The sequence below is a fragment of the Cariama cristata genome, unplaced genomic scaffold (assembly GCF_000690535.1).
Source record: "Cariama cristata isolate BGI_N322 unplaced genomic scaffold, ASM69053v1 scaffold21228, whole genome shotgun sequence".
Classification (NCBI taxonomy): Eukaryota; Metazoa; Chordata; class Aves; order Cariamiformes; family Cariamidae; genus Cariama; species Cariama cristata.
The window spans coordinates 53,031-66,894 of NW_009630942.1; the positions used below are offsets into that span (position 1 = coordinate 53,031).

The following is a 13,864-nucleotide window of genomic DNA, read 5'->3' on the forward strand; positions in this document are numbered from 1 at the left end:
AGGTTAAAACTGTTCTAAACATATGCTTAAGAAGAAAGCCTGCCTTTGTTTAGCAAAAAATAAAATTGGCAACTCTGACATGTAATTTTCAACTCCAAAACACACTGCACCTAGAAACTTAACACACTTGCTGAAGCTACCTCATCTTATATCCTGACAGATGTCTCTGATCATAATGCACAAATTTTGCCCTGCTATTAGCCACTAAGCAAACAGGTGGAAAGGATTATTCCATTATTTTTATTATAATCACATTTCCAATCCTTCCTTTAGCTCCACCTCCTTGATCTCATTATACTTCACCTTTATGCAGTCTGTTTCACTGTCTGTCTCAGCTTTATCTCAACTGCCCTCTGCTGCTTCTCTGTCGCGACACATCCAGAAATTCCGATAGCCATTGAGGTAAAGCTGAAACCACCACCTAGCCTGCCTTGCCTTTCATGCGCTGTCCGGGCTGGCCTCTAGTTGCTCAGAGCAGGAGCAGAGCAGAAAGCTAACAGCAGAAAACCAAACAGATCTTCAAGGACAGCCCGATCTGCGAGCCAGGAATGAAAACTATACTAGACTACCCCAACTACAAAAGTATTTATCACCATGTATACGACAAATACATATTTAATGCTAACTTATTGTGAAAGAAGTACAAATGTTCCTTTGTTTCTTATTGTCAGCTGCTTTATACTGTATACTACCACTCAGCAGGCTGGAAAACAAGAAAAACTACCTTAAAAATAAATTCATTTCTTCAGAATAAGCAAAGATAACTTCAATGAATTGACTCTTTCTACAACTAGATTCTGATGTCATTGTTGATAAAGGAATATCTGAATGTTTTCCTGTCCCTACATAGAATACTTGACATACACAGCATCAATAACAATGCCAGTAAACAGATCCGCCAGTGAAGTAATGTGTAATATGTCAGGAATCAGAATGTAAGCAGATAACTCTGAAGCACAACCAAGTTTGTTCATAGGCCAACAAACTCATGGGCTAGTCCCCCAAAACAAGTCGTACTACCAGGCAGTCAAATAAGAGCTACAAACCCAGGATACAAGTGAACAGAACTGAGCCGTAGATCCAACTAACCCAAAAGCTGAAAGCTACAAAACAGTATTTAGTTACAGCTAAAAAACATCCATGCAATTATGATGGGTTTTGTAACAAATTGCTGAAAATACCATGGGCCACTAAGTCTCCTCATTTCCAACTGAGAAACCCGCAAGTACTTTGCAACATAACTCTGTGTTGTATAAAGCCTATTTCAAACACCGATCTGCACTGCCAGTAATACATATATAACCCAGTATTTGCAGCACATGGCAAAAATGCTACTAATTTTCATGGGAATGGGGATGAGACCAGAACTATGCACTGATGGTAATTACAATTAACACACTGAGAGAAGTTTCAAATAGCAACTTTCCCACAGAGGCTGAATGGAAAAAAACAACTCTATGATTAGTAAGAAGCTTTTAGTGTTTTATTATATTAATAACAGATTTCACTCCACTCCTATTAAATATGCCTGGGATTAAACATCCATGTTAACTCATTTGCGCACACCATCTTGGCAGTTTCTAACATCAAAATGAAGTTGCTAAAGGACAGTGTTATATTTAAATTGGATTTGGTTTTCTTTCTACAGCACAATTATAGCAGCACATGCATGCTTCTGTAATTAGAACTACTTAAAAATATTTCCATTACAACCCCCAATTTCCAGGGGGATATAAACTGCACTGCAGAAAAATTCCCCAGGCCAATGTGTAATATCATAGAGCTCACACTGAAAAGTTACTTTGTTGGTCATTTGGATATTTTCATAATCACCACCTAACTAACACAAAGCACCACAGGAATCATGTCATATATTTTTTACATATATATAGGGGGGGGCACGTGTGTGTGTGTATATATATATATATATGTTTGCGCACATGAATGTGTATGAAAAACTTGAAATTAATATTACATAAGCATGAGGATAAGGCATAAAGCTATATTACTTTGTATAAACATCACATGAACCTCTATAGCTCTTTAAGGCCACACCATCAGGTACGATCCTCAACATCCAGTGCTAACTATGTTTAAACAGGAGCTGTTTCAAATGGAAGACAAAATGATGACATAACACCTGAAAAAGTAGAGTCCAGAAACTGCTGAGAACATGCCAGGAAATATATTAGCAAATTTATTTCCTTGCTCTGGTTGCAAATATTGTAGAACAGACAAAAGCTTTCTCTTTTTATCTGAATCCTCTGGTCAGCTTTATTTTAACGATTTCACAAATGGGAACATTGAAACAACATTCATGGACTTACCTCCAGGCCTTTCATGCTCTCCATCAGTATGCAGAAGCATTGAAATAGGCATTCCAACATTCTTAGATCGTCCAGCTACAACAACATTTTTTCCAAATGTTTGTATTCCTTACAAGAAAGAAAAAAAAAAGAAAAAACAAACTTATCAAAAACCTGTATTTTGCTATTTTGCTTAACGCTTAACACTTAACGCCTTCTTCTCGATCCCTAAGATATAATTAGTTGCTGTTGTGGACTGCTGACATCAACATGACTTGAAAATCCACAAGGCTGAACTTGAGGGATGAACCCACAAAACAACTTTAAAGCTTTCACCTTAGAGAAACAAAACTGGCAACTCATTCAGGTTATCTGAATCACCCTTTGGAGGGACTTAATTTCTCTTCTCTGACCACAAAGGGAAACAGAAGCTCTTACGTCTACCAATAAGAACATGTATATGGTACTTATAAAATCATGACTATTGAATACCTATGCATTCTTTTCCCCTTCTAGTACTGAATTAAAGGGTCCCATTTTTGTTCTTGTTTATTTCCCTTCCCCAACAAGAACTTACGCATTCAAATCTTCTCTTTGATAAACATTCAGGAGGTCAGCAATAGCACAGAAAGTTCCTTGCGACATTATAAAATACAGAAAATAAGTTACCAAAGTTTTTCATGAAGTATTTTATACCAAATACTGTCTACACTTAATTAATATTTATGCTGCTGGCAAAAGATCTCATCTGTTTGGCACCTCTTTATTATTTAGATTAATCCTCTAAATGTTTGTTCTTCAATCAGCCCAATACATTTAGATAACCTACATCTTTCAACTTACACCTGACTTTGTCCTTCATTCATCTTCCAAGATAAAAAGAGGTTCAATACAGTTCAGTTTCTTACCTGTCCGTTTTATAATCTCCCACACGGCAGCAGCAGTGGCAGGTATTATAGAAGGCTGATCAAGACACAGACGTCCAATATTCATAATATGAAATCCATCCACATCCTTTTCAGGTGCGATAGCGTTACAAACTGTTCGTTCATCTATGTGAGCTAGGAAACACATTGCTTTCAAATTACAGTCCTTTCACTTGTCAGGTGTCATCAATACTATCTGAATCATTACACAGAGAAACACACAAGTTGGTTCTAGCTAGGGTAATTATTATTATTCACCGTAATAAACTACACTCCCCCTCTAACGGCAGCAGTTAACAACTTCACCTTTTAAAGTCATCTACTGAAAATTAAGTGATTCAGTTTGTGACACTGCTAACACAACAGATTCAGTCAAAATACGAGGCCAATACTCAGCCGAGAAGGATGACTTCGTTTAAGCAAGACATTTCAGAGTCACTTCTACATTCTGGAAGTGTTAATTATCAAGTGGCTCAAAAAATAAAAAAAAATCATAGTAGAAAAGTTGTTGTGCATGTTACCCATCTCTAAGACCACAAAGTGGTCTTAGACCTAAGTTTTAAATAAATGTACAGAAACCCTAAGCTGAAATAACTTTGCAAGTCTAGCTTTCATTTTCCATTTTACAACAATACAACTGTTTTTAGTAGTTTGCTAATCAGTAGGACCAAAACATATCCTACTTCATTGGAAAACTGTGAGAACGCATAGAACTGTCTGATATTGACGAGCTCAAAACACCAAGTATGGCTTAAATGACGATACCCACACAGCACAGAATTTATTATTCATATCTATTCATAATGAACATTTTTCACAGGCACTATCGATATGTGATAGGTCTGCAACTGCTTAAAGCTTATACTGCATAAAATTGTTAGTCATTGTGAAAAAAAACATGTGTTAGCCAGTCCTACCTCTGCAAAGTTACAAACCCAAGTATAAAGCTTGCATATGTAAAGATACTCCAGAGGAACAGCTCTACAAAATGTCTCCACACTGACCTAGAAACCAAATTTTGTTTAATAAATGTATTTACCCTGTGGTATCTTAATCACAGTTTTAGAGTCACAGAATCATAGAATAGTTTGGGTTGGAAGGAGCCTTTAAAGGCTATCTAGTCGAACCCCTCCCTGCAACGAGCAGGGACATTTTAGTCTACTGCTTCATTGTTTAATAACATTCCAAACTGCTTCCAGGATTATACTTCCAGCTTTACTTCCACCTCAGAATGATTAATTTTTGCACCCTTTATATAATGATACAATGCCCATTCTAGGCTAGATCTCTAACAGAACTCTGCCATTGTGAGGTGATATATCCCAATGTCCAATTCAGGGAGCATAATGAGATATTTTAAAAAGCCAAATAAATGGAAATGAGTGTTGATTATAAAATTCAGATATTCCCAGTAAAAATATTTTATAAACATATATAGGATATTTGAATTTAGCAGTCAACCAGCTCTACTTAGGTATTTTGTGATTTTGCATTAAAAGGCATTAGCTAATTAAAAGATATACATGTTATAAAACTTAAAACATGGTAATCTCTTGTTAAAAGATTTCCAATTAAAAAAACCCTAGAGTTAAACCAGACTGTTGTGATTTACAATTTAATTCTCCATTTTCTGACAGGAGGAAGTTTACTTCTGAATCCTAATGAGAAAGGTCCGTGGAAATTACAATGTTAAGTACATTAATGAAAGAGTCTCTTAGAAGTCAAACTAGCCTCATCTAGATTGAAGGGAACCATAATCTTGTTTTTATGTCAACTTGGGGAATGAAAAAACAAAACAAACAAACAAAAAAACCCCCACAAAAAACCCACACCCACAAAACATAAAGAAATTTGGAGTAACCTATTAAACAGTTTTTGCAAAAGAAAACTTTTTAACTTTAGGCAAGTTACTTGTTCATCAAACAAAAACCTGGCAGCCATGCTTTTCCTTGTGCCTGGGACAGGACAGAACACTGCTCTGACAAACAACTCCTCATTGCTGTCTGTCTTCAGCTTCCCAGAAAGAGACAGATAATAGACAAATTCATGTAAAAGGGAAAGAAATCATGCCCTACGTGGATTTTTTTTTTTTTTTTCTTTCCCCCACTCAAAACTGATTTGCAGAATTTCAGGAAAGGGCACGTAGTACTGGGAAGAAATGCAGCTGCACAGCTGGGGACAAAAGTAGGCTGACAGAGGCCTGAGAAGAGAGGATGTGGACAACTTCCCCTCCTAATCAGAGACACTTCTAAAACGCTATCTTGGGCAGGCCAGCCACAAATAAACAAACAAAACCAATTCAAACTCTCTAGACAGTTACTCTGTTACTTAATGAGTACATTCTATTTGCCCAAGAAATGTATTTTCCTGGTTTGTTTCCACTTGACTGCAGATAGCCTCATTTATTTCTAGAGGAACAAAATAATTCCTCAAGTATGTTACTGTCAGTCTCACAGAACATGCTTAGCCTCCTCTCAGCTGACAGTCACACAAACTTTCCTGCCGTCATTCCAAGCTCCTCTCCACGCCAAGTTTCTCTCTGCACTCACCCTTTCACTTGTTAACCAAACTTACCAGACGACACAGGGTGTCACTTGCCTAGCTACTCTGACATGCACACGGAGAAGCTCTTATTACATAGTAAACAACATGTGCTTCTAATGTTGACATATGAAAAACAAAGACTAGTTTTTCAAAAGGGAAGACTGATGAGAATAAAACCATAGCACAAAAGGAATTTGAAAACATACCACATGGATCAAGAAACACAGACACAGAGCAAGGAGGAAGCTGTTCAGCAACAGCTACGAGCTCCCTGGAAATAATGCTGAGCAGCTATATAGAGACTGCTATGGTTTTAACAGTCAATTCCACCCAAGCAGGCCGCACTTAGGCTGGCACAGTCTGTCCAACAGAGGGACATAATGTTTGTACTCATCTGTCTCATACTTCTTTGCTGCTTACAACCAAGAAAATTTTGACTTTTTCGTATTCTATCTCAAATAAATATCTAACATTTCATAGCCATCTTCCAGGCAATTTAAAAAAGATACAGGGCAGTCTCCACAAAACCATTACCACATCAGAAGTAATACACTCAAAAGGTGCACAGAAAGGGAGTTTTCCTCAGGCAAAGGTGACAATCCTCAAAGTTAAGTTGCTTCACCTCGCAAAAGTGAGAGAGAACAAAGCTATTTTCTGCTTTTATTTTTAGCCCAATGTTGATCAAAAGCCACACCTGTGTGTGGTTTACTGCAAAAAAAACCCCAAACCCCACACAACAACCTCAACTTTGGAGTAAACAGCCTCCACTGATACAGTTTTCACAACTGCTAGGCTTTGTCTCCTTCCAAATCAAAAGAATTTTGGAAAATGAGCTAACTTAGCTTTCCACCCTTCTGTTTCTGAAGTTCCTTTGGGAGGGGAAAAAAAAATAATAATTCAGTAATCAGAGATCTATTATGGAAAGAATTTCCTGAACATTTTCAGTTCATGATAACTTGCATATTTTACTTTACTACACAGACACTGCAATATTTTAAAAGTTCTGCTATTAATTAAATGACTCTAAGATTTTTACGAAGGTAGGCAAGAGCCAGGCCTCAAACTAGCAAGTTTTATAGGTTAGAGGAAGGCTAATTAGTCTTCATGTAGTTACTGTGACAGACATACCGTAGTTCTTCAGAGGGATCTTCAACCAGTTACTTTAGGGCTTAAACGTTTAAGTGTACTAGGATCAGACATTTGAATTGACACAACTAGAATTACCTTCAGGTGTTTTTTTTCCTTCTCAAATGTTGAACAGGTTTAAATTCACTAAGTTTCAAGAGCTAAGTCGATTGTTGAACTATGCAGCGATGAAGGCAGGCAGCTCAAGAGCAGTTGGTAAGGACCCAATAACTTCCTCATAAAAAAAGCGTTTCTGCAAGCAGTACCTAACAATTTTACCAAGTACCCACCCAAGTAAGACAAGTGACATATGACACCTCCCATTTCTGGGGAACACAGCAGTGGATTGGCAGTCCAGTGGGTGAGTCCATTTCCTTTGCTACATGCTTCAGACAGAAAGTTTTCCATCCCTAGGCTGTCACCACTCCATCTTTTGCATGAGTTCTTACTACCGAAAATAAAATTTGTTACGTTACCTCTTTCCCCTAATCTGTTCTTAGTGGGAGAGACGTTTGTTCAAAGTAAACCGACCGCATTCCGTCAGCTCCCGGAGTTCCTTACTTGGTGCCCAAGATTTCAGGTTCCTTACTTGTGCTGTACTTCCACCTTGTGGCCAACTTATTTCAACAAGTGGCCGATTTCAGTTAGCTTTCATACAATACAAAGCGCAAAACCTCTTAATCATGAATGCTGATCTTTATTACAAATACAAACAAAGCACCTCTTCCTCTATAACAGTCAGCACCTGCCCCAATTTTTACTGTTTCATAGATACGAAATAAAGGCAGCGAGAACTGTCTGAAAGGGAAGACCAAGAGCAGGTATAAGAGTGGAAATGAAGAGCTTACCTAGAAACAAAGCTTCAACTTCACCATCAGAGATAGTTATAAACAGTAACCCCTGGAGTTCCAGCTAGTGCTAGAAATCATGCCTATACATGCCAAAAAGACAGCTCTTGCCCTTCAGAGCATACAGTATAAATGTATGATAAAAGGCACCACTTGGAAACACAGAGACAAGGGAAACCCAACATGCCAGTCAATTTACGACGACGACTAGTAATTTAGGTACCTCTCCATTAGGAAGCATACAGTGGTTTAACTAAGTTGACTTACAGAGATTTAGATGAAAATGACAAGTTTTATCACTGCCAAAATACCACTTTGCCCGCTACTGCCCAGTGATATTTTTGTGAGATCTAATTACAGTTTAGGAGAAGGGAAATAAAAAATCAAGAATATGGTAGAGGCTTTTAGGATGTTAGCACAAAGCTCACCTGGAACATTAGGGACAGCATAGAAAACACGAACAAATGTTTAAGGCAAAACCTGGAATCACTGTGAGAAAGACAGTAGTATCATCCACTAGATAGCATAACTTGGCATGATATAAGGGATGAAAATGTGGCAAAGGTCTTGGAGTTCAAGGCAAAATAGTGCAACATGTTAAAAAACAAAACAAAACAAAAAAGAGAAATAAACTGGATAAAGTGCGTGTGGAAGGAACAGCATTCTGACTGAACTTTAAAAAAAGGAAAGGTTGACAATATGAAATGATTCTCAAGATTTAATTTGCTTTTTTGTTAAAAATGAACTGCAGACCAGTATACAACAAAAAATTCAACATCTCAACTAATCCTTCATTATGCATGTCCTCTTTCAAAAGCTTCTTCTGTCACTAAGATACACTTGCAACCCAAAATTGTCAAACTCTTTCCTCTTACATTGACTGTATATGAGGAGTGGGACAAAAGATGTCACCTACCTGGGAGAGGTAGCTGAACTAATAAACCACTAACTGTTGAATCCTTATTGAGTTTGACCGTCATATCTAAGAGTTCTTCCTGAGAAATGTCGTTAGGCCTCAGTATGATCTCACCAGAAATGCCTGATGAAAACCAAAACCAGAAGACACATATTAGTATCAGGAAGTTTATCTACAGATAGCTTAGTCATCTGTCCGATGTTTTACAACTGCCTTAAATAACCATGGAGGACTTGCTAGAAATTCTCCTTTCACTGTCTGGTCTTTAATCCTGTATTTCTAGATGTCAAGTACAATCTTATAACGAAACACACAGAAAAAAACCCCATCTATAGCTGGACACAGTAGCTCCAAAATTAAACAGAAGATTAGAAATATTTGGAAAATAAAGCATATAACTTTTCCACAAATGTGCTCTTGAAAACTACAACTAAAACTGAACAGAAAAAGCTACAATAGCAATACTGGCATTTTATTTGATAGCTTTCCTACTTCTATGGGACAAAACTCATTATTAGAGATGAAAGGTTTGCAAGTTACTTCACAAGATTGCAGTTTCACTGATAGCAACAACACTGAAGTTCCCTGTTTAGGCTATGATACTCTTTCATTTGGAGATGAGATGTTGCAGTGATTGGGCTTCACTCCAGGTAATCTGTCACCTAGCTTTACTGTTTGATTTCATTATGTCTGAAATTTTGCCCTTCATATTCAGAGCTGTGAAACCTTGGTTTTGGATTGGCTTGCCTGGCTCTACTGTGGACCTAAAACATTCAACAGGACAGCTATTCCACAAGATACAGCAGATGCACATCAAGATTGACATCATGAAGAAAAAGGCTCTTCTCAATATCTTCCTGTGAAACGGGTTACTTAATCACTGATCCCATCAATTCCAGGGTAGTAGGGTTTGCTACCACAGTTGAAGGTGTGCTGAAAAATCCACATACAAAAGAAGGAATCTAACAGGTACTGAGAAGGCAAGCTCTTAAGCAAATATTTCACATTCAAAAATAATTAAAGTGCCTCACAGAAACAACTAAAAACTGACATGATTTCTCTTTTATTTTCTTTACTCACCAAGCCTCTCAAAGCCAGTTAAGACATTTAATTGTCAAAAAACTTCCCCAGTGTTCTTCTTTAGTTTCCAGTTTGTAACAGTAAGGGTGCAAACGGTTTCCTAACAACATTTTAAGATACAGAACTGAACTTATGGCTACCATTCATGTGCCATTAAAACTAGTTTCTTCACATGTCAATGCAACTTCTTTTCTTTAGGTTCATCAAAGAAGATGAGGAAGAAAACAGTGCAAAATTAAATTAAAATACAAAGGGGGTTCCCCTCCACTTTTAAAGTATTTTTATTTTTAAATAACAGTGTCTTGTGCTTACCAAAGGATCATTTATATTTCATAACACATACCTACAGCTGCAGCTGCTTTTATCTTGTTTCTGACATAGATGTGACTAGCTGGATTGTCTCCTACTAATATGACAGTGAGATGAGGTCTCTTGTTTCCAAAAGATATCCACGATTCTACATCCCTTTGAACTTCTTTCAAAACTTGTTTAGCAAGCTTTGTCCCTGAGATAATGGTTGCTTCATCACTATAAAGACAAAAAGATACACAGCATTTATGTCTAAATTTAATAAACAAGACACTTCTATGTGTGTGATCTACCATGTTAAATACTTGCAAATGCTTTGATTAGCTAATTTGCTAGTATTTCAAACATCTGAAAAACATCAACACACTACAAACCCACTCGAGGAAGGAGGTGTTTCCCCGCTCTCTTATTCAAAGAGCAGGAACCTGTCATCAGTGCATACAGAAGAGGAGCTCACCTGCCACCCCTCACCTTCCCAACACACATAGCCAGCCGGGTTGAACACAGCTATGAACTCCTGCATTTGGGAACAGAACAGGAGAGCATTCTTACGCCCTTTTTTCTGTTTTAAGTGATTTTTACCCACCTCCCTTCCCAAATTTCCTTCAAAAAAATCTATTTGACATGGGATTATTCACACTATTCTTTTTGCCAAGCCTAGATGATACCACTTTTCAGCTTTCTTAGGACTTCACACATACAAGCCAGTGGTGACTAACTCAGGAGTTTCTGTCATGCCCTCCCCACTTCTGTTCTTTCAGTTCCCTGTCCTTCCAGCAACCTCCCTCTGCCCCTCAACCAGCACTACAGCAGACAAACATCCTCCTTGGATGAAGGGCCCACAACCATTGCCCTACCCATGTAGAAAAGCAGAGGAAAACTGAAAAAGTCTCATGCCTTGAACTTGTCCCAGAACTCCTCAGCCCTGCTCTTTCCCTCTATCATTGCTGTGATCATCTCCCCAGCCAAGGATGTGGAACCCCCTGCACACACCCCACGAACCCGCAACAAGCAAGAAACCTCCAGCATGTATAACTTTCAGATGCTAAGGTGTTAATTCCTTTTGTATCAGATAAACAGCTGTTAAATACTAACTTTATTGCTTGGTAGTGGTGGTGGATAGAGGGGGGAAAGCTGGAAAAGACAGAAAGCTATAGAGCAAGAAATCATATCACTGATCTGGTTTAAAACACGGTATTCTATAAGATTCAAAACCATAACTTTAAGCAGCCAAACAGAGTAAGCTGCATTTTACTTATTCCAGTAACGTGTGCAGTTTCAGTCAGTCTTAGTGTATCTTCATGACCAAAGAAGCTAAATGCACAAGGGTGTGGAAAAAGGGAGGTAGCGAGGGAAACAGCAGCCGTGACAACGACAAGACCACCCAAAATCACAGTCTATCTATGGTCTTATACAAAGAAATCACCCAAACTTAATCCCTATATCTGACTGATAGATGAAGAAATCCAGTCTACATTTTAGGTTACTGAAAAACTGTTCTCTGAGGACTCTGCTACATCGAGAGGAGCAGCAAGATAGCTGAAAACACATTTTTCTGGATTGGAAATAACAGTATCCAACTCTCTAACTTCTGCTACTGCTCAACTCCTCCAAATAAATGAACAACTTGTAAGCAGTAACATGACAACCCCCAAAATGTATTTTAAAATAAAGTTTATTTCACATGGCATATGAGGTAAACCTTAACAGCGCTCCAGAGGCACCGCAGAATGGAACAGAAGTCGAATTCCTTACTTAATCTTACAAGTCCTACCCTCACCCTTGAATGACACTTTGGTGACAATAACATTAAGACTTACCCTTTGGTAAAGCTCTTAATGTCTGTTATCAACTTCCCATGCTCACCTCACCAGCTGACTGCTCAAAGATCAAGCGCATCTCGACAGAGCAGCACTTCCATAAGTACTATTTCACTCAGCTTCCAAGTGCCAGCTTTATCTTACCTTGGCTGTTCTCCTGGTCTCTGGAGTCTTCTTCATCTTCCTGCCTGTCTGCTCACTGTGAGCAAGCATAGGTGCTCCTCACCTTGCACGTGTCCACGCGACATATTCCACCACAGTTCAAGCTTTTATCTACACTATTTCCTTCACTAGTTGAACCTCTCATCTTCTCAAAGAAACTCTAAGAATCCTAACATGATACATACATACAGTTAACAGTGTTTCTTGGCACAATCATCTGATACTGTAACAAGAAAGTAAATACTATTCTATCTGTAAAAACGCAGTAAAATAACATCAGCTCCCCAGAAGCAGAACTACCTAGACAGACACAAAGTTAAAGTTACCAGTGGACAAGTTCACTCCTCTCCTAATGAGCACAACTGTGCAGCACTGTAAGAAAAAAACACACTCCTGGTTCATCAGCTCCTAATCAAAAACCGTTGACTGATTACTTGATCTTACTTACTAGAAAGTAAGCCAGAATAGGAGAGGGTTTCCCCTCTGCAAACATTCTTCACTTCCTCCTTTGAGATGAAGAGCTTTACGTGGATACAAGCATACACACACAGAGATTGTAACCCCTGCTTTGAATTGAATAAATTAATTCAACATGACTACGATTCGTAACTGACATCGTTTAGCAAGGACTCCAGATGAGTTACGATGACATCAACAAGGTGTCGTTATAACTTGCCTAGTATTAAAACAAAAAAGGAAGAAAACCAAACACACTCTGCTGAGAACAATTTATCTGACTGTTTGTTAGGAAAGCAAAGCATTAGAAACATACTTAGCACACAAAAAACCCAAACATTAATACCTTGTTTCCTTCTATTTTACACCAGCCGTAGCTACTTCCCGAACACAAGCTTCTGTACTGTTTAACTTGAATATATATATCTAAAGAAAAATAATTAAGCCAGCAGATATGGTTTTGTTCTTTTCTAGTATGGCTTGCTCTGTATGTGCTCATTTTCATAGATGTCTCTCATCTTCGTTATGCCATGCTGAAAGTAGTTCAAAGTCATTTGCAAAAACAATAAAGCATTCCTGTTTTATGTTAAAATTGGACTGGTTTTCAAAGTGCTGCAAGTCTGATCAGTTGGGGTTTTTCTGTACCATATTCTGGGGAATGAACAAGTCTGCATCTAGAACAACATTCAGGGGGAAAAAAAAGAACAACACAAACCACCATGCTTTCTGAGATGGTCTAAAACCAGTTTTGCACTCTGTCTCTACTATAAGAAACTACACAACTGGAGTAAATTAACATATGATTAATGTTTTGTTATACCAATAAGATGCGTATTTGTCTGTTTATCAGCATACCCAAACATGAGAAATGTTTAACAATTCAACACATGGAGAAAATATCTAAAAGCCAGCAGACACTATATTTATTCAGAGACACTTGTTTAAACTTTATAGACACATGGGTGGTAGGATATTACAGATTTTAAAATATTACCCTAACAGCATATGGAAGAAGTGCAGAGTGGTGAATTCTGAAACAACTTCTTTCCTCTGCCAGTATTTAAGATTTAAAAAAAAAAAAGTAGAAGCACGAACAAACTGCCAGGAGCATCATCCCACCCATAATACAGTTCATCCATTTCTTGAAAAGAACTCTTTGCTTAAATAAGATCATATTTGGAAACAGACAGCTGCTGCCAGCACTTCTGGAAAAAAACCCAAGTGTCTACACATTTTAACTCCACCCAACACACCACCATAGTCTTCTTGCTACTACCTACCAAGTTACTGAAAGAAACTTGTTTAAATGCCAGTGACTAAAAAGCAGAAACCATTCCTTGTTTTCGATGCAAATACCAAAAAGGACACAAAT

General features: G+C 37.9%; 1 protein-coding gene across 1 annotated transcript in view; it reads right to left on the reverse strand.

The window, feature by feature from the left end:
• The window catches only part of MTHFD2L (methylenetetrahydrofolate dehydrogenase (NADP+ dependent) 2-like), a 30,146-nt gene extending 18,193 nt beyond the window's left edge, over positions 1-11,953 (reverse strand). Inside the window, exons 1-6 of the mRNA XM_009705770.1 lie at positions 11,926-11,953; positions 10,526-10,571; positions 10,089-10,273; positions 8,666-8,788; positions 3,215-3,367; positions 2,328-2,435 (exon numbers count right to left, since the gene is read on the reverse strand). Coding sequence (XP_009704072.1) covers positions 2,328-2,435; positions 3,215-3,367; positions 8,666-8,788; positions 10,089-10,273; positions 10,526-10,571; positions 11,926-11,953 — 643 coding nt within the window. The remainder of the gene's footprint in view (positions 1-2,327; positions 2,436-3,214; positions 3,368-8,665; positions 8,789-10,088; positions 10,274-10,525; positions 10,572-11,925) is intronic.
• Positions 11,954-13,864: the final 1,911 nt, after the last annotated feature.